Consider the following 26,033-nt stretch of genomic DNA (forward strand, 5'->3'; position numbering starts at 1 on the left):
TTTTTTCATTCCTTAATATTTACATTTGATATGTTTAAATAATTTTTTTTTGTTTTTATGTCAGAGTGGCGAAAGGCGCGCGGAAGCCAGACTACCCGCTTTTGGCTCTATTTTCAGGCCTCTGTAAAAATTATAAATAATCGAGATACAGTTTCGGTAGTTGAGACTTTTTTTAAGCAAATTCATTGATCTTTTCAAATCTTTTTTCAAATTTCCAAAATTTTGAAAATTTTCCGAGATATTAAGAAAAAACTAAAGCCCCTTCTTTTTTCACTTAATTGTTTATATCTTTTGTAATTTTTATCGCCGCGTTTTCGGACCTTTCCTTAAACTTTCTAGGCAAAAATAGGAATCGAATGACACCTTGGTCGTAATTTTTGGACAGGGCTGAAAAATGTTACAAAAAAAAGTACATGTGAACTAGACTAGAAAGGGGAAAAAGAAGATAAATGAAAGTACTCGAATGACCCATAAATAGTCATCTCTGGGAGGAATTAGTTCAGTCATCACCCGAAGACGTTTGTGAATACTAACAATAGTAACGTCGTGAAGTAATTTGGCTTGGAATCGCTTTTTTTTCATTCTTTCATTTTTTGTTTGATTGTTCAATTTTTTACTTCTATTATATTTCACTGTAATTTCATTTCAGAGTTTTTTCTGCTCAATATGAGCGTAATTTTTAGCTATTCTTTTCAACTTATATTGATTCTCTTAGAGATTTCAAATCATTTTATATAATATTAGACAATTGAAGTCCGAACTAATGAAATTCATATTGAATATACATTTCTACAGCTCGCTTTATACTAATTTGAGCATACCAATATTCTGATGCTCAAATATATGTCAATAATTTCCATAATCCTCTATGAAAGATTTTTTTGACATATGATAGATGTAACCGAAAAATCAAAATCAGTTGTGATGTATATGACATTTTCACAAAAGAAACCTTTGCAAAATAATTCAATTTGGGGAAATATCAGTTATTAATGAAGCAAAACCAAGTGATTAACAAATACCAATGTATTTATGGATCCCCGAAGTTATTCTGAAATGGATGATCAGTTCAGGGTAGCTGATTTCCATGATTCCGAAAATACCAGTCTGGATTTAGAATTCCGTCAAATTTTGTGTATCATCAAACATTATATACCGTACGTAGATTCCAATGCCAACCTCTCCTTGTATCGCTCATGGTTAGAGAAGTTAAGTTCATCACATTCCAATAAGTCAGAACGGAATAAATATCTCCTAGAACTGGCAAGGCAAATCAAAAGTAATAATATATCTCCTCCTTTCCATCAGAGACCACCCACAGGTCCATTACTCAGTTTTTCGGATAATCTTTCCTCAACCGTTTTTGAATCGACAAAAAAGGACATGAAGAGCTGTAATCAGAATTGGCAAGTGACTCAGCAAATGGAAGAGATCCCACAACCCATTGCTTCCCAAACGCAAGAGAATTCTTGTCTAGTTAATAATGGAACGAAAAACGACTATCAGTCTTATTACGATTTTGAACAGGGTGTATCAAACACTTTTCCAGATTCAGCGAATCTAATGAATAATAACATCTTCTATCAGCTATATCATACTAGGCAAAAAATTTGCCAAACATCCAAGGATCAAACCAAGCCAGTGTTAGATACCAATATAAATGAACAAAAACTCATTAGCATCAATAATTTTTCAAAAATCGAAGATGTTAAAACCACCACAGAGAAAGACATTTTACATAAACCCCATGATGATAGTTCATGGTGTGACCTTACAGATGTTAGTGCTACTTCTTTGAGCGGCAATCCAATGGGTTCAGGTGATGCAGAAAAAGTTATCCCAGTTCAAGAATGCAATCAAAATGGCGTAAAAGTAGATCCAAAATTTGAAAATAATTACAAAAAGTTTGTTCCTACGAATGAAATAAATGAAATGGGAAATTACAAACCAGCAGAACCAACGGAACTGAGGTTTCCTTTGAAAGACACGAACTATATGTCAGCAGATTGGAAGAAGACTATCGAGGGCCTCCAGATGAGACTAACTGAGACCCTGAGCCAGAATATCGAACTGAAGGCAATTATTGACAATCTAAAAGGGAACATGAAATACGAAACAACCCACAAACAGCAAATTGAACTGGAACAGAAGAGATCATTAGAATCGCACAAAAAAGAGATTGAAACATTGAAAATAACTCATGAAGCTAACATCAGACAGTTAGAGGAAGCATATGAGTATAAAATTGAGAATATTACAGAAAATTATGAACTGAAACTGAAAGAAGTGAAAGCTGAATATGAAATGAGAATGAGGGAGTTGAAATTGCAAGGAGAATACGACAAAAAAGAGAAAGATAAAGAAATTTATCGACTTTCTGAAATAATTCAACAGCAATGCAACCGAATGTCGAATGAGATCGTTGCACTAAGACAGCAAATAGAGGCCACATTTTCCAACACTGCACCAGAAGATAAAGTGTATGTTTTGCAGAAGTGTGTTTCAAAAATGGATAAACTTTTTCACAAATCTGAAAAGGAATATCTGAAACAAATAGAAAAACTCAAACAAGAGTTAGAATTAAAAGATAAAGTAACCCAGATTCAACTCAAAACACAGAAGGCACAGCTAATCGCTCGCAATAGCGTTGAAAAACAGAAACAGTTAGATGAAGTTGTCAACAATTTGGAAGTGAAATATATCAAAATGCTAGAACATCACGAGAAACAAGTCATGGAAAGCAGGTTAGAGGATGAAGAAAAAATAGAATATTTCAGGGAGTTACTACAAAATAATGATATAGTTTACCATGGGATAAGATATTAAACTGAGGCACATGATATTTTGTGACATGATAAACGTTATATATTATTTCTTGACGAAATATATGAATGAGGTATTTCTAACGTATTCAAATAGTATTTATTGAAATTGTATATTCCAGAGAATGTGAGATATTGAAAATATGGAATCCAAGACGCTTTTTTGGTTCTTATAAATTTTCAACAATCAAATGAATTATAAACGTTTATTCGATGAGAATTAAAAAGACTATCCATGATAATGGTCATATAATCATCAGTTGAATCAGTTCGACTGATGAATCACTTCGACTGATGAAACGACCGTGAGGTGAAACTCGTTTTCAATAAAATTTATGGCGTAAAAATTGTTCAGCAGAGAAGAAAGGTGAAATGTTCCTATTTAATTTGAATGCTTTCGAACTCATTCAAAAAGTTAAGCTAGCAATACTTTTGGGACCAACAATGGTTTCAAGAAATGTTGTTTTATTATAAATTTTTTGTTACATACTCTCACTTCACATTATCTTCATTCATTTGGAAAATCAAATCCTTAAAAAAAGTCATGTACCTCTATAGTAGATAAAGTTACTCAAACTGCAGTTTGAGTAAAGCCCCAATTCGAAATCATCTCTAGATCCTCATTAAGACATGCAACCTCCTGCTGCTCTGGTGAAGATGTGCATGTTCTGGAATCCAAATGAAATGACGAAACAAGTGTACTGTCGTCAGCAAAGCAATATTTTGAATTCTTGTTTTTTTCCAATAAGTCGTTGATATTCAATAAAAAAGGTATTGAAGATAATATGGATCCCTGGGTAAAATTATTCGAGGGGTATCCATCAACGGCCACTTGTAGGAAAAATGTTTTCAGGAAGCTGGAGAGCCATACACAAAAATGATTCAACAAGCCATAGCATCGAAGTTTGGCTAGCCACACACGGTCAAATGCTTTATATCATGGGAGCCCACGATGCAAAATGGGGATTTACTCGAGCGTCATAGAGACGAGGTTGCAAAGCTCAGATGACGAGAAGAAAAAAAATTATATAATATATACCTTTTCATCGGTGGGGGAAGCGGCTATAGATTTTTTTTTCATTTAAAAAATAACCGCATCAACTGCGAAGGTTTATTAGCGGAGGAACAATTGGGTATAAAATTATATTTTATGTAATATATGAATAGATTTCACAAAGGTTACTGAAAAGTTCAAGTTCATCACGTCTAGGGCAGAATTGAGATCACTGGGAAGTCTTGCTTCTTGTCTTTCATATTCAAAAACTGGGCACTCCAGGATAATGTGTTTCACACTGTTGATCATACCACAAATATCACACTCCACAGCATATTCTTTCTTCATAAGGTGTTGGTGTGTTAGTCTTATGTGTCCGATTCTGAGGCGAGTAAGAATGACTTGATGTCTTTGTTGGGCTGATTGGTATTTCTGGAAGCGCATGTCGTGATTTATCTCACGTAATTTATTTGATTCCAAGGCCATCCATCTTTCTGCTGTAGATTTTCAAATATGTAAAAAAATACTGCTGCATGGACATACCCGAGCGTGTCAGATATTGATAGCAACAATGACCTACGTATTTTTAATAATGTCGGTATGTTAATCTGATCGTTTGCATGATGTGGGTGGTTGCACGTAAGGGTTGAAAGTGTGAAGAAAAAAAAATTAATTGGGCCCGTCAGATTTTCTAAAGGGGTGTTGAGTGCAACAAAAGAAAAGGTCTTATTCAATAATCTGACCATTTCGATCTGACGCAAACTCGCGGCCATTATTATAATGTGCAAAAAAATTCGTCATTTTGAAATAATAAAGCGCGTCAGATTGAGATATATATGGTTCATCTTTAGGTTTTAGACGTGCTGTCTCATAATCTGACGATTATCTAGAGGTATTCGCTTAATCTGACAAAAACAATAATTTTTTAAATTTTTTTCAATTCATTGAAGGTAGTGAAGGTGCAAGGTAGTGTATATCATCAACATAAAGTCGATGATTTCCGATAATTGAAAATCGAATTCCGTCAGAGTATCATTCCTCGGACTAAGCTGAAGACTACAACAAACAACAGGTTTGTCGTCGCCCCCTCTGCCTGTGAACGAGGTAACCAACTGCATATCCAAATTTGCCCAATTCCTCGTAAAAGGAAAGAAATCTTTCACGTATAGTCAGTGGGCATACTTGAAGACTGGCTATAAATCAAATCATCTAAAAGAACAATTCGTTCAGGCCAGTCTCAACACCCTACACAGTAGGTTAATGGACTGACACCTATCAGAAAACAACTACTCCCCTGGCTAATACCACGAAGGGCGTTGGATTATATCCGACTGACCACTGACTATACGTGAAAGATGCCCACTGACTATACGTGAAAGATTTCTTTCCTTTTACGAGGAATTGGGCAAATTTGGATATGCAGTTGGTTACCTCGTTCACAGGCAGAGGGGGCGACGACAAACCTGTTGTTTGTTGTAGTCTTCAGCTTAGTCCGAGGAATGATACTCTGACGGAATTCGATTTTCAATTATCGGAAATCATCGACTTTATGTTGATGATATACACTACCTTGCACTGACGAGTGGCCAAACAGCCCGAAACCGGTCTGCAAGTGTGTTCCAATAATTGAAAATCTATTGCGGCAGTTGTATCGCCAACAGCATATGCAGGAATAACTTCAGTGAAGAATCCTGCACTGACACCTGTCGGATATAATCCAACGCCCTTCGTGGTATTAGCCAGGGGAGTAGTTGTTTTCTGATAGGTGTCAGTCCATTAACCTACTGTGTAGGGTGTTGAGACTGGCCTGAACGAATTGTTCTTTTAGATGATTTGATTTATAGCCAGTCTTCAAGTATGCCCACTGACTATACGTGATTGAATTTCATTGCTTGGTTAACAAACACAAATATTCTCATCTTATGAATCATTTTAAACAAGTTACACACTAATGCGCTCTACATTCTCCAGTTTTCTCTGCGAGTCGAGAGAAGTAATATCAATTTAAAATTTCTAAAACAATTTTTGATTTGTTAGTGTGGTGTTCGATACATGTTATGAAGTGATTGGTTTTTTCTACAATCCTTTGTGAATTGGTCTGTATCAATTTTTTTATAGTCTACATGGATTGTCACAACATTATTCATAACTATTATAAATAAATATTAGGGCTTTTGAGAACTGCAATCAACTGCAATTAGAAAAATTGCAAAAATGATGATAATTTGTCTTCCTCATATTAGGATGAAACGAAGGAGTTGAAATTTTCACTTTGAACAGTTATTCTTACAATCAGAATATATTTCTATGTAGAACATAAAGTTTTGCTGTTTGAAACAATATCTTTTTGTCAGGACATTATTCTCAATGAACGTTGAAAACTTCAAAAAGAAAACAAAGAATACAAAGTAGTCCCAACTATGGCGTAACGTTGACCTGTGAAACAATTTGAGTTGCGTACTTTTTGTCATTCAATTTTGAATCCTATGAAAGTTCTATAATGCTGTATGTTAATTGCAAACTCTTTGACATTATCAAGAAATAATTTTGTTTTAATATATTCTAAAAGTGTTGCAAAGCAACCTGACTCTATTATTACCATAAAATCCCTAAAAAAGAAGCCCAAACAATGTTTGAATTACAAATTTGAAATTGAAAACTTCCACTGCTTCCGAAATTCACCTTCCTCATTACAAAATAGATTATTCAAATATGTAAATATGTATGAATCATTATGATGAATATTTGTTACATGAAGTCATTTCAAAAGTATGATATTATTAAGTTTCACCAGACAGAAAAAATAATATAAAAATATACCTTCTTCAATCTAACTACTATTTCACCATCTGAAACATATTATATAATTCATAGGAGGAAATATATGTAATCCTTTTCATACTTTTTCATTGATATAAAATTCTAAACAACTACAAGATAAGCTTGAAGGTGATTGACAATGTTTCATGATGAACTTCATCAGTTTGGACTTCCATTGTCTAATAATATACAGTGCTTTTCTTTAATGTCCCCCCCTTTATTTTTTTGAACGGATCAATTCAAAAAATTGAACTTTGGGATAATAAAATTGATGCATGAATACTTTATTTTGACAGAAATTGACAGATGACTCTTTCAAGATGGCGACTGGGCGGGAAGAAACATTAAATGAAAGGGGGGGTCTTCATCTTTTTGAAGCTCCTGACGAATGCTTCACAACCCTAGAATATAATATCAATATCTTCAACTACTACAAAATGGCGGAACTTTCAATAATTGCCTGCGAATACATTGACATTCAACTACATAATGTGAGGTAATGAGCTTGAGGTCAGTTCAGAAGATGCTCGATAAATGGTTGCCTTGAACTTCTTGACAAAGGTGTCAAATCTGGCGAGCGGGCTGCAATTCTGTAGGACCTCGTCGGCCAATCCAACGACCGGGAAAAGTAATCAATCAATCAATCAATATGCTTTATTGTCGAAAGATTAGTATCTTATTGACAAAGTCTTGTGAAAAAATCAAATGAATGTCATAAAATATAAAAAAACAAAATACAATACATGACATAAAATATAAAAAATACAAGCATAGCAATTTCATAAATAAATCACACGTGACATAAAATATGAAAAATACAAACATTGCTATTTCACAAATAAAACATTAAGAAGACAGATGAGTTTAGGTGAACATTATAGGTTATCATGGTAGAATTAATGGATCAAATAATAAGCTTTTTTGATTAAAAGATCTTTAACTGTACTTCGGAACTTTTTGATATCTGTGCTATTTTTTAGAATGGTAGAAAAATGATTATATACTTTAATACTTTCATAAATCAGAGAATGCTGAGTCAAGGTGAATTTTGGAATAGATAAGTAAGACACTTCGTTCCGGGAGTGTACATGCTAGTTTTATTTTTATGAATTAAGCATACTGTTTCCATTATGTATAAACAGGTAACAGTTAATATTTTGTGGCTGATGAATAAAGGCTTGCAGTGATCTCTCGTAGTAGTATCCAAATAGTTTCTCACATGTCTGGAGTAATGTGGTGGTGCTTCATCTTGTTGGAATACAATATCCATATCGAATTCATTAGGATTCGCTTCGACGTTTTCAGTGATGAGAGGGTCAACAGTAGTTTCCAGCATATTCAAATACAATTCCCCTGTTGAATTTTGATCAATAAATAGAGATTCTACAATATGGTTTCCCAATATTCCTGCCCAAACATTAATTTTTTCTGGATATTGGGTATGTGTTTCCCGAAAAACGTGAGGGTTGGTATCGCTCCAATAACGGCAATTTTGTCAGTGAACATTGCCGTTTAAAAAAATTTACATTTATCACTAAAACAAAATTTTGTATGGATGATACCTATTCCTGAAACAACAGGTTTATTGTTGCTTAATATAATTGTTATTTTCAACGATACCTATTCCTCTTGAAAAGTCTCCACACAGTAGAAGGAGACCCTCACAAATATTCGCGACGGAATAAGTAGAATGTACAGGATTTACTACCATCTCACCAATTATTTGCACTTGCTATTCTTCCGGTATAAACGGATGACCTGGGGGCTTTTTGTTATGTACACTACCGGTAGTTGTGAATTTGGATACATCTTTCCTCAAATATTTTCTACAGATAGGACGATTCGGAAAACGTTCATTGAAAATCCTTTCGGCATGGTGAAAGTTACGCGTCTCACCGTAAATAAAATCGCTTCAATTTTTTCTTCCAATGGACCAGAATTGACCATTTCAGAGATTGTTGACGTGGTACCTTTCTACTAGTGAAACCGAAAACTAAATGAGAATATTCTAACTGAACAATGATGTTCATGATCGTACTGACATTTTTTGTTGTTTTTATAAACAAAAATTAACTTAACAAACCTTATCGCGTTGTTGGAAATGCTATATGGCAGATAAAAAGGAATATTTCTACAAATATCGATATTAATGTGTTTGTATGTGTAATGTTTAATGTTATTGTAGTAGGTGAAGATATTGACTTCATATTCTAGGGTTGTGAAGTATTCGTCAGGGGCTTCAAAATGATGTGTCACAAGACCCCCCTTTCCATTCATTTTTTTCCCAGATTGCGCATTGTCGCCATCCGTCCAAAAAATAAAAGCGGGGGGACATTATACAAATTAAAAATGAAAATTAATAGCTGAAAGTAACAATTATATTAAGCAAAAAAACCCTGAAGTGAAAACACAGTGAAATAATATACAAGTAAAAAATAGAACAATTAAACAAAAAATCTAAATAAAAAATTAAGAGACTTCAAGCCAAGTTACTTTACGACGTTTCGATTGTGAGTATCCACAATTGTCTTCGGGTGATGACTGAACTGATTCCTCCGAGAGATGACTATTTATGGGTCATTCCAGTACTTTCACTGATCTCCTCTTTCCGCTTCAACGCTTTAGTCATCACCCGAAGACGATTGTGGATATCAACAATCGAAACGTCGTGAAGTAACTTGGCTTGGAATCTGTTAATCTTTTGTTTCTATTTAATTGTTCTATTTTTACTTGTATTTTATTTCACTGTAATTTCATTTCAGGGTTTTTTCGCTTAATATAATTGTTACCTTCAGCTATTTTTTTGGTTCTTTTAGGGATTTAAAATCATTTCATATACAGGCTGATTCACGGTGGATGGCACATTAGACGTTTCTGGTGAACCAGACAACGGACCACTTTGAAAATTTAATGGAGGGCATATTCGGACATTCTCTAGCCAACTAAAATATTTTCGACAATGCGGTGTTGCCGCTTCTATAAGAAAGCAGTAGCAACTTTGATTTTTCAAATGGAACACTCTGTATATAATATTATTTTTGGAATCTCCAACAATTGCCCGACAACTTTTCTTTATATTTTCCTATACCTATCTGTTACCGTTTTCGAAATAAAAATTAATTTCAATTTTTTTCTTCGAAAATCATGACTTCTAAAAATGCCGATATCTTTTAGTTAAGAAGTACTATGATATCGAAATTTGGTTTGGAGTTAACTGATACTTGGACACTTCCCACAAGTCAGCCTAATCTCCGTTACTTCAATACAGGGTGGTGAAAAATACAGTTTTTTCGTTTGCTTGAAAAAGTTGCTGAAATTGGATTATTTCAAATGGAACACCCTGTATATTATTGAAAATTCGGAAAGCTGCTGAAATTTGCTTTCTTTCTATGTATATCATACCTATACCTAACTAGTCAAGTTTCGGACTTATGAACATTTATTTGTGAAAATGTCCCTTCAGAATGGTATTTCCATTCGGTATTAGGTAAGCAGGCCATGATTACTATTTGACAGTAGCGTTGTGACATTCTCCTAATAATATCGACATTTTCGTCACTTCAGAAGTTGCAAATACCTTCAAAACGATGGAACAAAACTATTCAAACGAAGTTCTTATGAATTTGTTTATTATTTTTGGACAGTGTGACAAAATTATCAGCAGAACATGTAGAAAGTTCAATGAAATGTATCCGAATCTACCGCCAATGAACCTCAAGAAATTTATACGAATTCAGAACAATTTCAATATGTTTGGATAAACTTTAAAAAAGCACCAAGAAACTTGAAATTGGAAATATTGATATGAATAATTATAAAAAAGTAAAACAATCATGTGGAATGTTTCAAAATATGTTCGAATCGCTGGCCGTTCACTTCCAAACACTTTGAAATGCGGGTGTTGACTGCTTTCGTGGTGGCAGATCTGATTTCATTGGGATCCAAATCTTCAAATGTTTGGGCAATCCTTTCTAACAATTCATCTCTCGAACGCACGGGTATTTTGTAAACTTTTTCTTTAAACATTCCCCACAAATAAAAATCTAATGGATTAAGATCGGGTGATCTCGCTGGCCAATTCCATGGTCCCAAGCGCCTCATCCACCGATCGTCAAATAGTCTATCCAGTTCTGCGCTCACTTCTCTTGTGCAATGTGCAGGAGCTCCGTCTAGTTGGTACCAACAGTTTCGATAATCTTCGAGTGGCAGATTATCCACGAAACTGTCTACAGTATTCTCCAAAATATTCAGGTAGTTTCTGGATGTTAATGACTCCTCGTATATCACGTACCTCAATTTGTTGTCCATCAACATGCAGAAGACATTAAAACTAAATTTTTCTTGAAATCCGGCTTCTTTTGTGACGTGAGGATTTTCACTGGACCAATAATGACGATTTTTTCTATTGAAAATCCCTTCTCTCGAAAATTTCGATTCATCAGTCCAAATAATTTTATTTAAAAAAAGTGGATCTTCTTGAATGCGTGTCAACAACATTTCACAAAATTCTACTCTCTGTTGAGGATCTTGAGGCTTCATTGCTTGAATTTTGGTGAATTTATAATCATGCATTTTATGTCTTCGCAAGATTCTTTGAACCGATGAATATTTTATACCCAAATCTTCTTCAGCACTTCTTATCGATGACTCGAGAAATGCGTAAAAATATTCTAAGACATTAATCTGGTTGTCTTCGAAAGTTACGGGTCGAGGCAAGTTTCTTGGTGCTTTTAAAGTTGATCCAAATGCATTGAAATTGTTCTGAATTCGTATAAATTTCTTGAGGTTCATTGGCGGTAGATTCGGATACATTTCATTGAACTTTCTACATGTTCTGCTGATAATTTTGACACACTGTCAAAAATAATAAACAAATTCATAAGAACTTCGTTTGAATAGTTTTGTTCCATCGTTTTGAAGGTATTTGCAACTTCTGAAGTGACGAAAATGTCGATATTATTAGGAGAATGTCACAACGCTACTGTCAAATAGTAATCATGGCCTGCTTATCAAATACCGAATGGAAATACCATTCTGAAGGGACATTTTCACAAATAAATGTTCATAAGTCCGAAACTTGACTAGTTAGGTATAGGTATGATATACATAGAAAGAAAGCAAATTTCAGCAGCTTTCCGAATTTTCAATAATATACAGGGTGTTCCATTTAAAATAATCAAATTTCAGCAACTTTTTCAAGCAAACGAAAAAACTGTATTTTTTTACCACCCTGTATTGAAGTAACGGAGATTAGGCTGACTTGTGGGAAGTGTCCAAGTATCAGTTAACTCCAAATCAAATTTCGATATCATAGTACTTCTTAACTAAAAGATATCGGCATTTTTAGAAGTCATGATTTTCGAAGAAAAACATTGAAATTAATTTTTATTTCGAAAATGGTAACAGATGTATAGGGAAATATCAAGAAAAGTTGTCGGGCAATTGTTGGAGATTCCAAAAATAATATTATATACAGAGTGTTCCATTTGAAAAATCAAAGTTGCTACTGCTTTCTAATAGAAGCGGCAACACCGCATTGTCGAAAATATTTTAGTTGGCTAGAGAATGTCCGAATATGCCCTCCATTAAATTTTCAAAGTGATCCGTTGTCTGGTTCACCAGAAACGTCTAATGTGCCATCCACCGTGAATCAGCCTGTATTATTAGACAATGGAAGTCCTACCTAATGAAATTCTACAAAATAAGCTATGAGACAAATAAAAATATTCTCAGAAGTCGTATCATAGGATATCAATAACTTGAATTCATTTCATTACTTTCAGTATGTTGAGACCTCAAAGTGCCACTTCTCGTCAAGAATCCGAAATGGCCTCCAAAAGTCTAAGAGAACTCCAAGCTATGGGCAATTCTGCCGACCCCATACAAAGACTTCGATTATTGTGTCTCTCAAGAGGCGCTAACGGCATTTTGGGACTTGGGAGGTACGTATTTATTTTATAAAATGGAATAGTGGCCGCTTCAATTGTGTATTAAAAAAAACTCTAACGTGAATTTCCACTTGACAGTTTACAAAACTGCGACACGTTTCGCTATACAATGGCATCTTTAGTAACAATAACAAGTAGAGGGGCCTCCTTTGAGAAATTACCATCTATGAGTAAACAAGTTCCCCCTCTACAGTATGAGTGTGTATAATTTTCCACCATAGGTACCTAAAAATGAAAACTACCATTAAAGGAGGGGTAGTTTGCCTTCAAAGTTCATAATTTTATCTCTCTTGATAGGTTATTATGCAGGGCGTTTCAAATTCGATCCTCACCATTGGGATCTTGAAAACTATGAGAGATAGTAACAATATGTCGTTGAGAAAGTTTTGAAATTCCGAGTTTATCCGGAGATATCCGGAAAAAACAGAAATTTCGGAAAATAGTCTTTACTTTTTCTGGCTTTATTTTTCGAAGGATTTGAAAATAAATTGCGCTTCCACATCGACACTATCGACATCTAGGTGTTAGGCCCGAGATTTTTCAGACCAAGTAGTACGTTCTAGTTTTGTGGTCAGTGCTGCAGAAACTTAGTTTCTGATCAGTGCAGAATCTTAGTTTCTTAGTTTTTTTGTTGCCCCATTATATAGATGTCATCATAAGAAATGCATTGACTATTTGGTAATTTATTATTATATTTAATTTTATTAAACACTCCATTCGTTATTTCGTTTTTAAGACAAATTTCGTCTGTTTTAAAGGATATTCAGAAGAATGGATGATGATGGCAATAAAAATTTGAACTTGGAAGAATTCACGTTGGGCCTGAAAGAAATGGGAATGGAGATAAGTGATGATGAGGCAAAAGAGATTTTTGAGAAGTTCGATACAGATGGTAGTGGAAGTGTCAACTTGGATGAGTTTTTAGTTCATATAAGGGTGAGTTTTGACTTCACAGAAGGGGTAAAGCAGTGTAAAATTTGTATATAAAGAAATATCCAAACCATATAAAATATTTTACACACACGGGTAACTCGCATGAATACATTTCTCTACAAGTTTTTCTCGTCAGAACAAACAGTTCAGAGCTCGGCCAAGAAAGAGTTCTTCAGACTTAATATGTACTGAGCACCTGACGTTCATTAGAAAGAATTTTCATCTCTGTGCATAGTGAACAAATATTTCATTCCATCGGCTGACATGCTTTTGATTAGTATATACCATTTTTTTACAGCCACCACTGAGTGATTCCCGCAAAAAGGTTATTGAAGAGGCTTTCAAAAAAATGGATAAGACAGGTGACGGTGAAATAACCATCGAAGATTTAAAAAATGTTTACAATGTCAAATCCCATCCACGTTACATTTCTGGGGAGGAAAGTGAAGAGTCAATTTTGACGAAATTATTAGGAAATTTTGAACAAGACGCAACCAGAGACGGAAAGGTAGATAAACTTTTTTTCGTTTGTGCGTTCATACAGAATGAAAATATTCACACCAAGTCGGAAAAGAAGTGAATATTTCATCCTTAATTTTAGAATCTGCAGAGATTGTGAGAATCGATAAATTATATACGCTGTCCAAAAAATAAGATGGATTTTAATTTTTCTCAAAAAATATGTATTTATTAATCAATTTATTTTTTGACCCCTCCAAAATATTTCCCCTCAGATATAGTACACTTTTTCGCTATGTCCTTGAGCTCTCTCAGCGATTCGGTTTGGGGGCCAAATCTGGTGAATACGGTGTCCGGGGCATGATTACATAGATTTTGTAAAAAAATTGCGAACCAGCAATGACGAGTGAGCAGGTACATTATCGTGATGCAAAACCATGAATTTTTTTTCACAACATCGGATGTTTTCTTCGTTTTGCTTCTTGCGAGCGGCGCATAACTTCAACATAATTCTCCTTATTGACCGTAAGACCAAGTGACAAGAACTCCTGATGCCCTATGCCATGGCAATCGAAGAAAACAGTGAACAAAACCTTGGCATTTGATAGAACTTGGCGTGCTTTTTTGGTCTTGATTCTACGGGTCTCTTCCATTGGGACCATTGGACTTTGGTTTCGATGTCATAACCATATAACCATGATTCGTCATTAGTTATGACCCTTTTAAGCAAATCTGGATCGCCGTTGGCTTCATTCAACAAATCCTAAGCGATGCTCATGCGACGGTTTTTCACACTTTATATTATCTTCACCTATAAGTATGTATGTATGTTTGTTTGATTGTAACTCTCAAGCCCGGGATCTGTATTGACAGAATTATGGGCATTATTGCTTGATCTAATCGCGGGCAGATGGCGCTGTACGCAACCTCCTTGATATTTCTTGATCTATTCGCGGGCAGATGGCTTTGTTTCATATTTTTTGTATATCAAGCGCCAGTCGCTTTTTTCCACAATAATAGATACTAGCATTTTTTCGTTCGTCATTGTTTTAAGCGTATTTAAAAAAAACCTTTTTAGCTTTTTAGTTCGATGTTCTTTAAAAGCGCGTTTTTTGGTTTTTTAAAACTATATTTACTTTTTACTTCTTTGTTTCATATGATATAAAAACGTGTTTTTTAGTTTTTTTAAACTGTGTTTTTGGTCAAATTCAAGAATTTTGGAACGAACTTCACTGCCACACGCTTGGGGCCCAAAATCTCCGAAAATATTGCATGGCATGAGCCAACCGATATGCCAACATCCTCAGTAACTTCTCTGATAGTAATTCAACGACTTTTCATAACAATTTTGTTCGCTTTCTCAACTATTTCAAATGTTGTTGATGTGCTGGGGTGTCCAAGGCGAGCGTCGTCATTTACATCTTCTTGACTGTGAAAAGTTTGTAGATACCTCTTATGAACATTTTTCTGACTCAGGGTACTATCACCGTATTCCACTGTCGACATTTCAAGTGTTTTAGAGCACTTGAATGCAATTTCTTCGATCCATTTTTTTCGATAACAGAAAGTCGCTGAACACGCAAAACAATTCTTACTTTTATACCTCTCACCAACAAACTTAACATGCTTAATAGGCGAAACTGTGAACATATATTCGAGACATAAAAAATAAAAAATCGCTAATCGAATGTATGTAGCCAGTGAAATTTGAACATCCACTTATACTTTGAACAGTCCCCGTAAAGGTTGAGATTTCCAAAGTTTTGGCCTTCTGGGACACGACACCATCAATAAAATTCACTAACTTTGAGAATGTTTATACGTTATGTAGGTATCTTAGGTATTATATACAAGATGTCAATTTGAAAACTTCCCACCCTTAAAATCTTACTTCCAGTAAACAATATGAGGAATCGAAAGAACAGGTCGATTTCATTGCCAAGGGAAACACTTTCGAAGACTATTTGTAGCCCTCGTGGTTCAACCCTCTAGGAGGGGTTAATGTTACCATTAGGCGGGTTGGCTGTCCTTGTTCATCTTTCACTGCTGTTTTCGGTGAGTGCATTGGCTTGGAATGTGGGGGTTGAGCAAACCCACACAGCACTAGATATTCATGGAATATTCCCTGTATATCATAAAACGAACGTATATATTCCAAATATTCATAGAATAGTCTTGGAATATATACATGCCTTTAGAATATTCATAGAATATGCTTGAATGAATATGGCAGGATTATTCCCGAAAGAATGTGCGTAGAATGTCTGTAAATGGATTATTCTCCCTTGAATATTCTAAGAATATTGTCGATCGAATATACCATATGGTATATTCTTAGAATATATCCCCTCGGTATATTTTGGAATATTCTATACAATGGAATTTTGAATTATCTTATAATAACGTATTCAAATAATTCAATATTATTAAAAACAAAAATATTTGAAGATCTTAATCGAATGCATAACCTAATGTATATAACCCTGATAGTGTTAACCAGTTTTTGAACTCAACGCAAAGATTCTGGATGAATTGCTCCAACAGCAACTGTTGGAAACGACAAAAAAATTTGAATGGGCCAATAAATGAACCAATTGCATCAATAAATTGGTTAATTCTCATCCTATTTGTCTTTTTGTATTTGAAATTATTTAATTACAAAGCGAAAAATCCTGGAAACAGAGAAATGGGGAAGTGAATAATTGGAGTAAACGTTTCTCATTGGTCAATTGAAGTGTAGCGCGCGACAGTCGAATAAGCTCTGTGAAAGCGGCTGTCCCTTAATGCATGGTACATTTGCGTTTGCGTTAAATTCGACATTTGATTCAACATGGCGGTTGACGTGGCAGGTTCGCGTGTGTAATGCATGATGTGTTGGTGTTATTATCAAAGTATAATTCTGTCACGTTCAGTGTACCATTTATAATTTGGGGTTGTCCAATTTGCAGTACAGCGAATAGTTTGATTTTGGATCTTCAAACAGGAGAGTTGCATCTATTCAGTCTTCAAGAAAAGTAAGTAAAATGCAATAGTATCGATAGTAAAGTCATGGTGATTAACCTACTATACCTCATTTTAGGTTCGAGGAGAGTTCGTGTGTGGGATTTGTTGGTTTGACTAAGTACATGTTTGAAATAGAGTGATTTCAGTTGTGTATCTTCAATAGAGAAAAGTAAGTGAATGACACATTCTTTTGTATCATTTGTTTTCATAATTTTTATCACTCGTTTTCAAGATAGTATCAATTTGCCCAAAAGGAAACAGAGTGGTACCTGGTACAGGCAGGTGCGCCAAGGAACTGAAAACGTAACGATTACTTTTCAACAAGACAATGCAAGTTTCTCTCCAAGTCATAAAATGTTGTAAATGTTCATGACGAGTAACCTATGCGAAAAATATCTATTTGATTTTTATTCCAGTTTTATTGTGCCACTTTCAAATAGTGATACTGAACGTTAATGTACATTTTGTTTCAGGTATTACTATTGAAACACTGGCTGATGCATTGTTGGACAAATATAAGGAAAACTATTCTGGTGAGCAAAGTTTGAATAACTTTAAGTAAGTGAAACTCATTGAAGAACCCATCATACCACTCATTTTAAATACTTCATTTGTGGTTTTATTTTTCTAAGTGAGAAACCTAACCTAACCTATTTCTTGATGTAATACACTTTTTCTTTTTCAATGAAATGATATATTTATTATTTTTTAATTAGTGCTGATGAATTCACAGAGTTGTTATTTTAGTATATTTTTTAGTATACATTTGTTTGAGAGTAGGAACATCCTAATTTGAATACATTTCTAATATTTGTAATATGACAGTATTCAGGAATATTTTATTCAGTGAATAAATATTTTGAATTAGATTTTTTATTTTAAATATTGGTTGAAACGTCAAACATTTCAGTGTATATTGTTTTTAAAATATATTTGTTTATGAATATTATGTGTTTTATTACTTGTGTGAATCTTGTATCAAAATGCAATATATACATGCCTAATAGCGGTTACTCGTCACATTCTTGGAATATTCCAAATACTCCTAGAATATTCATGAAATATATTTAAAGAATATTCTATGGTGTTTCTCTATTGTATATTCCTGCAATAAACTAAGAATATCCTGAATATTTTATGAATATTCCTCGGGTTCTATTCCTGGAATATTCTTAATAGAATATACCTTAGATATTCTAAGAATATTATAAGATATTCCAAGAATATTCCCAAGGAATATTCTTAAAATATATCAACGGTTCGCCAGGAGCACTTCCAGGGAATATTCTCCAGAAGATATATATATATATATATATATATATATATATATATATATATCTTCTCCAGAAGATATATATATATATATATATATATATATATATATATATATATATATATATATATATATATATATATATATATATATATATATATCCATGGCATATTCATAGCATAATACAATATCCTTAAATGTATATTCATGAAATATACCTGGAATATCTATTGCTATGTGGGAACCGGCCATCGGATGCCTGCTTCCACGTAGCCCCGCTGGATACGGGAATGACAGAATCACTTGTAGTTCTGTTGTTCCCTAACTGAATGGCATCCCAACGATGGCTTAATCGTAAGGTGTGTGTATCCGTGCCGAGAGGATGAATAACACTGAGCTTATCAGCTGTCTCTACGGAACCTTCGAGATACCGGGCGCCCTCTCTTTGTAGCATCGCCTTGTCACGGTAATGCGGGGCCCTGCCGTGATTGACCTTCTTTCCCTAGCTACTCAAGGGACTTTTATGAACAGAGTAAACTTAAATATTCTTTCTGATGCTGAGTCTATAGATGAGATGGATGTCGAGCTTATAACTCAAACTGACCTCCCTGTAAACTTAGATCAGGAGCGAATCTACAGAGGAGATGTATATCGAGTTTACGACTCTAACGGTCCTCCCTGTAAATTTAGTTCAGGAGCGAGAGCTTCTCAACTCCCCAACTCCTGATCCAACAACTGAACCTTAAAAAAAGGTTAGGCGGTGCAGCCAGAAAACGACTGAGTCGTCTCCTCAAGAGCGGGGTCCATTATGAAACCGCCTTGCACCAAATTCTTGAACGGCTTACACAGAATCTGTCTCAGGTGGGGGAACAAACCCCCCATGAGCAAGTTAGCAAACGTTTGCGCTTAAGTGATGATTCACCAAAATCAGAGGCGAAAAAGTCCGACACGGCTGAATCTGAGGCATCATCAGGTGTAGCTGACGTTCAAAAACCCTCATATGGGAAGGTTGTCGTGGGTATTAAGGTGGGAGTCTTGCAACTTGACTATCCGACTACCTCATTAACGGAGCATACACTTTGTGCCTGCCCCTCTGGGGACCACTCACCATATAAACTAATCGGCTTAAGAAGCTGGGTTTATTTGGCCGAGTGTGAATAGGTGTGAGCCACAATAAACCCTTGCGGGTTGCGGTGAAGGATCAAATAAACTCACCCACTTTGGACCTAACCTTTCCTAACTTAGAATTTTAAATGGGAAGGGGAGTCAAGTGGCACATCATTTTGATTAGCGTTCAATTCTGCTTCCAATGGTACCCTGACTTATTATTTTTTGATGAGCATTTTCCGAAAAATAGCTTTCTAAACTTACACATGTGATTATTAGTACGCCTATACTGAGATGCATGGTTTGACCAGTACTGGTAAGAATATTAGGTGGTACCATTAGCCATTAGCTCCAATTAATTTACATCAAAAAGTAGTCTAATAGTAAAACGTAGATGGTAGTAAAGTTGTGTTTAGTAAATGCTGAATTTTCAATGCTGAAAGTGTATAGATAGCCATCCTTTTTTGCTACTTCTGCTGTAAAAAGTTTCTGTTTCCTGGCAAAAAATTGGTTTGCAAATTTGTACGATGTGATAGTATTGTGCATACAGTTGTTAAGTGATTGGGTTGTTAAGTGATTGCTTTAATAAGATTATAAAAGTGTGAAAATAATTTACATTCTTCAGAACAGAATTGAAATGATTACACTTTATGGAGAAATTGAAAAGTGCCCATGAAGGGCGGCATGTCTTTTTAACGAAAGACATCCAAATTGTAATTGTAAGTCACCGGTATGTGCTTGATTTGGTGAATGAGTTTTGCGAAACTGGTTCAGTGACAAATTGAAAAAAAATAACCCCAGGGTACTAAATGAAGCAGTTCAAATTGAAATTTTGAAAACATTTGCTGTAGAGTCCACGAGCTCCTTACGATCGGTATCAGAACTGATGTCACGCGAGACTCAAAGAAAAGCATTGAAAATGCATACAGTTCATCTTAAAAAAAACAGATTCTTTCAAGGGTGATCATGATAGAAAAATAGAGTTTTGTGAAAACATGTCTCATCGAGTAAATACCATCCCTAATCTTTTGTTGAACATCTATTTCAGAGATGAGTGTTCATTTTTTTGAATGACAATGTTATTAGACAAAATTTTAGATATGGAGTGACGAACAACAGCTACAAAAAGCTAATGTTTGGGCTGGTATTCTTGAAAATGCCATTTTTTGTCCATTATTTCTGGACGAAAACTTGACTGGCAATCTGTACCTTGAAATGTTTGAAGAGACTATCGATCCTCTTATAACTCACGAGCTAGAAACTCAAATAGATGCAGAAAGTAATGAACTTTGGCAGGAGGATCTATTACATTTACAGCAGGACGGTGCTCCACCTCAGTATTTTCTTCCCGTCCAACAGTGGTTAAACGAGAGATTTCCTGATAGATGGATTGGCAGAAGGGGAGCAGTTGAATGGTCTCCTAGATCACCGGATTTAACATCCTTAGATTGATTTTTTTGGGGGCATCTTAAATCCGTTGTTTATAAAATACAACCTTCTGATATTGAAGAATTCAAAAGACGAATTACAGCAGCATGCCAGTCATTCCTAGTGAAGTTTTCCGTAATGTTAGAGGGGAGTTCGAAAAACAGACTTTATTACTATTCAGAGCAAAATGGAAGACATTTTCGAACAGTTTATAAGATAAGCGTAAGTAGATTTTATGTTTGAAATGTCTTTCTCGCAAATTAAATTTTATTTTGTAAGAAGACAATAACCAACAAATGAAAAATTACACGCGTAATACATTTATTCCTTTTATTCAAGGGTTGGAACGGTGCCACCTACTCTTCTAATCACTTCTATTAAAAGGAGTCAATACAATAATGCATCTCAGAACAGGCAAATTCTAATTACATGTGTAAGTTTAGAACGCTATTTTTCGGAAACTGCTCATCAAAAAATACAACGTCAAAGTATCATTGAAAGCAAAATTGAACGCCAATCAAAAAGATGTGCCACTTGATACCTCTTCCCATTCAGGATTCTAAGGGTAACATCTACCCCTCCTTAGGGGTTGAACCACGAGGGCTACAAATATTCCTTGAAAGTGTTCCCCTTGTCTATGAAATTGAACAGTTTTTTCGATTCCTCATATTATTTACTGGAAGGAAGGTATTAAGGGTGGGAAGTTTTCAAATTAACACCCTGTGTTATTACCTAAAGTAAGAGTCATAATCACAAATAGAGAAACGTTCTGTTTTTGTCAACTGGTTTGGAAAGAAATACTTAGTGGACTTTCTAGTAACTGAAATTTAATGTCTGTATCGGAGGATCCAGAAACTAGTAACATTTTATTGACAAAAAATGAAAAAAATGAATTGGAAGGTCTTGATAATGAATATTGTTTTTACGATCGTTGTATTTTTTCATCTGATATGAGCACTAGTAGAGAGGGGAAGTGAAAAGGAGACACTACTTTTGATAGAGAATCAATTCAAAAATCTATGTTTCAACGACGTTATAAAAAAAACTAGCCAAGAATCGAAAACTCAGAAGGACTCACCTAAATAAAAGCAAAGAAACTGAACGAATATAAAATATTCACATTTCAACATTTACACATTTACTATTAGGGAATTGTCCAAAGTTGAATCCTTTGAAAACAAAAAAATAGTTTCAACAGAAATACATAAAAAGCATTACATTGTATTTTTTTGATAATAGTGGGAAAAAAGTTATTTGAATTAGATGTTTTCTTAGTCTGTAATACTATTTTAGCAATAAAGTCAAAGAAAATTATGATTTGGGTTTCGAAGAGATTACCAAGTTGAAATATTCTTTATATTTTTTCAGGTAACGAAAGAAGAATTCTATAATTACTACTGTGGAATTAGTGCATCGATAGATAACGACTGCTATTTCGATTTAATGATGAGACAAGCGTATAAACTGTAATTTGTTAAAGCATAGTAATTTGACACAAGTTTTCCAGTTAACTTTTCATGAGTATAGAAGTCACGGAATAACTTATTTGTAATTGTGAAAGCGAAAGTTGGTATTATCTTTCCATTCTCCCTAACACCTGCGTATTTTTTTTGCTAAAATATTTTATAACCGATACTATTTTGCTTAAGTTAAGAACAAGTTTCACTGGTTGTCTATTTTTGTATTCACGATAATATCAAATAAAATATTTTGTGTGATTACTGATGGTATCAATATCCTTCCTTCTTATTTCATATATATATATATATATATATATATATATATATATATTGTTGATATTAGCTTAAAAATAAAAGATGTTAGTTGTCGCGCCCTCTAGTAGCATATGTAGCAGTTACTTTGTATTCCCGTTCTTTTTCTAATAAAGCAGTTTCTTGCTGATAGTTGAACAAGTCGGAGTGTTTTTATTGTTTCCTTCCGCCTGCTTTTTAATAGGTTATGTGCCCAGAACACCACGTGTAAATAAAAACATTGAAACAAGTGTTACCGCAGTTTGTTCATTCAGTAAAGTGAAATGTCGATCAACTATTTAAACAGTTGTCCAAAACTACTCGGTCGCGAGAACTTCGACGAGTGGAGTTTTGCACTGGAAAACATCTTTGTCTTGGAGGGCTTGACCAAATGTATTGATGGGACCGAGACGGACACAGTTTTAATCGCGAAAGCGAAGGCAAAACTCATCCTTACCATTGATCCCTCTTTATATATGCACGTTAAAGATGCCGCTACCGCAAAGGACGTCTGGTTAAAAATTAAAAACCTCTATGAAGACACTGGTTTTGTCAGAAAAATCGGGCTCCTGCGTACGTTAATATCCCTTCGTTTGGAAAGCTGTGAAAACATGGAAAGCTACGTCAACCAAGTCGTTGAAACGTCTCAGAAATTGAAAAGGACAGGTTTTAACATCGACGAGGAATGGATCGGTTCTCTGCTTTTGGCCGGTCTCCCAGAAAGGTTTGCACCCATGATCATGGCAGTGGAGCATTCAGGTATGAAGATTACTACCGATTCAATTAAAACAAAGTTATTAGACATGTGCACAGATGGCACCACCAGAGGCAAAAGTGGAAACGCTTTCGTAGCTAAGCGAAACTTTACGACACAACCAAGAGATGGCAAGGCAAAGACATTTAACAGAAAATCGTCAGACAGTTGTCAAAGTCAAAACGACAAATATCAAAAACAAAAACAAAAGGATTTAACCGAAATTATTTGTTTTAAGTGCAAGAAAACTGGGCATTACATGTCTCATTGTCCGGAAAAATCAAATTCATCACAAAGAAATGCCTTTAGTGCAGTATTTCTTAGTGGCAAATATAATAAAAATGATTTTTACCTAGACTCCGGAGCCAGTAAACATATGACTCCTAATGAAAGTTGGCTGCATGACTGTTCAGAAGCAACTGTAAAAGAAATTTTAGTGGCAAACGAAGAAATTTTACCAGTAAAATTCTCTGGGAGTTTGAATATTGTCACAGATTGTAATGGAAAATCTCATGAAATAGAAGTTGAAGAAGTTTTGTGCATACCAAAACTAACCACAAACCTCATATCAGTAAGTGAGATTATTGCTAAAGGTAACAGAGTTATATTCACCCACGAAGGATGTTCGATTGTTAATAGCTCTGGTGTACAGATAGCTACAGCAAGCTTAGTAGACGGCGTTTATAAACTAAACTTGAAGATAGAACAATGCTTATTGGCCATATCCCCTGAAACGTGGCACAGACGATTAGCTCACATCAACAGCCAAGATATGTACAAAATGAAGGATTGTGTGAATGGATTATCACTAAAAGAGAAGGTAAACATAGATAAATCTAACTGCATAGTTTGCTGTGAGGGCAAACAAACAAGATTACCTTTTTCAAATACAAGTAAGCTTAGTCTGAACTTATTAGACATAATACATGGTGACATCTGTGGTCCCATGGAAAATGTGTCCATTGGCGGCTCTAGGTATTTTCTACTTTTAGTTGATGACTGTAGTCGCATGTCATTTGTGTATTTCTTAAAGTCTAAAAGTCAAGCTTTTTCTAAGTTTAAAGAATTTAAAGCTATGGCAGAAAAACAGAAAAGCAAAAAAATAAAAGTATTCCGCACAGATCAAGGTGGTGAATTTTGTTCAAATGAGTTTAAGACATTTTTAAAAACCGAAGGAATAATACACCAAATGACCAATGCCTACACGCCAGAACAAAATGGGGTTGCTGAGCGCCATAATCGAACCCTTATAGAAAAAGCAAGATGCCTACTGTTTGATGCTGGCTTAGAAAAACGTTTCTGGGCAGAAGCAGTCAACACTGCTAGTTATCTAAGAAATCGTTGTGTAGCAAGTGGTATTGATGGAAAAACACCATATGAAATTTGGGTAGGACAAAAACCGGACCTGTCAAAGCTCAAAATTTTTGGAAGTTCCTGTATGGTGCATATACCTAAGGACAAGCGTACAAAATTTGAAAAAAAGGCAAAAAGACACATACTTGTTGGCTATTCAGAGAATATCAAAGGTTATAGAGTCTATAACCCAGACATTGATGACATAACAACCAGTAGAGATGTCATAGTTTATGAAGACTATACAAGTAAAAGATTTGAAAATACATCAGAAGTAGTAAACTATGAAGAAGTTGTTGGAATGTCAGAAGCTGTGGGGGATTTAGATTCCAATCCAGCTGTTGAGAATATTAGTGAAGGCAGTTCGTTCACTGACTTGGACGATTTAGATCCAGACTATATTCCAAACAATGCTGATGATGTTGAAACTCGAACAGAAGTAAGAAGATCTGGAAGAGAAAGAAAAGAAAAGAAATTTGAGGATTATGTTACTTATCTGAGCGCTGCAGATAGCAACATCTGTTTTGAGGAGTTCCCAACCACATACTCACAGGCTATGGGTAGAAACGACAAAGACGAGTGGCAAAAGGCCATGCAGGAAGAGATGAACAACCTGGTGGAAAATGAATCGTGGGAAGTTGTCGACCTACCATCGAACGGTACATTGGTTGAGTGCAAGTGGGTATATAAAATAAAATGTGATACTGAAAATAATAAAAGCTATCGTGCTAGATTAGTGGCGAAAGGTTTTACTCAAAGAGAAGGAGTGGACTATGGTGAAACCTTCTCACCGGTAGTTAGGTATTCTACACTTAGGTTACTAATGGCATTGTCTGTAGATTTAGGTCTAGACGTAAGTCACTTAGATGTAACTACGGCCTTTTTACACGGACACTTAGACGAAGTTGTATATATGAGACAACCTGAGGGTTTTATCAAATCAGGATATGAAGGCAAAGTTTTAAGGTTAAAACGTGCCCTTTATGGCTTAAAACAAGCGTCACGTGTCTGGTATAAAAAAGTCGAGGATATATTGTTGTGTCTAGGCTATAGTGAATCAGCTCTTGAACCTTGCGTTTTTATAAAGCATGTCAATAGTTTTCTTACTGTGATTGCACTATACGTTGACGATTTTTTAATTTTCTCAAACAACATAGCCGAAAGTACAGATTTGAAAGAGAAATTGGCAGACCATTTTAAACTAAAAGACTTAGGTCAGGCCAAACATATTTTGGGAGTAAGTGTGTGCATTGATAAGAAAAACAAAGTTATAACCCTAGATCAAAGTAAATACATTGATTCACTATTGACTCGATTCAACATGATTGACTGTAAACCTATTGATACTCCTATGGAAAATGGTTTAAGCTTAAATAAGGGTGACAAAA

The 26,033-nt window shown here is 34.8% G+C and overlaps 2 protein-coding genes across 6 annotated transcripts in view; both read left to right on the plus strand.

The window, feature by feature from the left end:
• Window positions 1-22,508, plus strand: part of LOC111510684 (calcyphosin-like protein) — a 71,164-nt gene extending 48,656 nt beyond the window's left edge. For 3 of the 5 annotated variants that reach the window (XM_074183651.1, XM_074183653.1, XM_074183650.1), the window contains exons 2-5: window positions 12,420-12,578; window positions 13,343-13,520; window positions 13,816-14,025; window positions 22,156-22,508. In XM_074183651.1, the coding sequence (XP_074039752.1) occupies window positions 12,420-12,578; window positions 13,343-13,520; window positions 13,816-14,025; window positions 22,156-22,257 (649 nt within the window). In that variant the 3' untranslated portion in view covers window positions 22,258-22,508. Of the gene's footprint in view, window positions 1-5,771; window positions 5,913-12,419; window positions 12,579-13,342; window positions 13,521-13,815; window positions 14,026-22,155 lie in introns of those variants that run through there. The other 2 variants (XM_074183652.1, XM_074183654.1) reach the window with 2 other exon arrangements.
• On the plus strand, window positions 875-2,910 carry LOC141485946 (uncharacterized). The gene has a single exon (XM_074183649.1). The coding sequence runs from the start codon at window positions 1,033-1,035 to the stop codon at window positions 2,824-2,826; it is 1,794 nt and encodes a 597-aa protein (XP_074039750.1). The 5' UTR covers window positions 875-1,032; the 3' UTR covers window positions 2,827-2,910.
• Window positions 22,509-26,033: the final 3,525 nt, after the last annotated feature.

The sequence above is a fragment of the Leptinotarsa decemlineata genome, unplaced genomic scaffold (assembly GCF_025532065.1).
Source record: "Leptinotarsa decemlineata unplaced genomic scaffold, Ldec_3_MD MMD2_tig00026340_RagTag_RagTag, whole genome shotgun sequence".
In the NCBI taxonomy this organism is placed as follows: domain Eukaryota; kingdom Metazoa; phylum Arthropoda; class Insecta; order Coleoptera; family Chrysomelidae; genus Leptinotarsa; species Leptinotarsa decemlineata.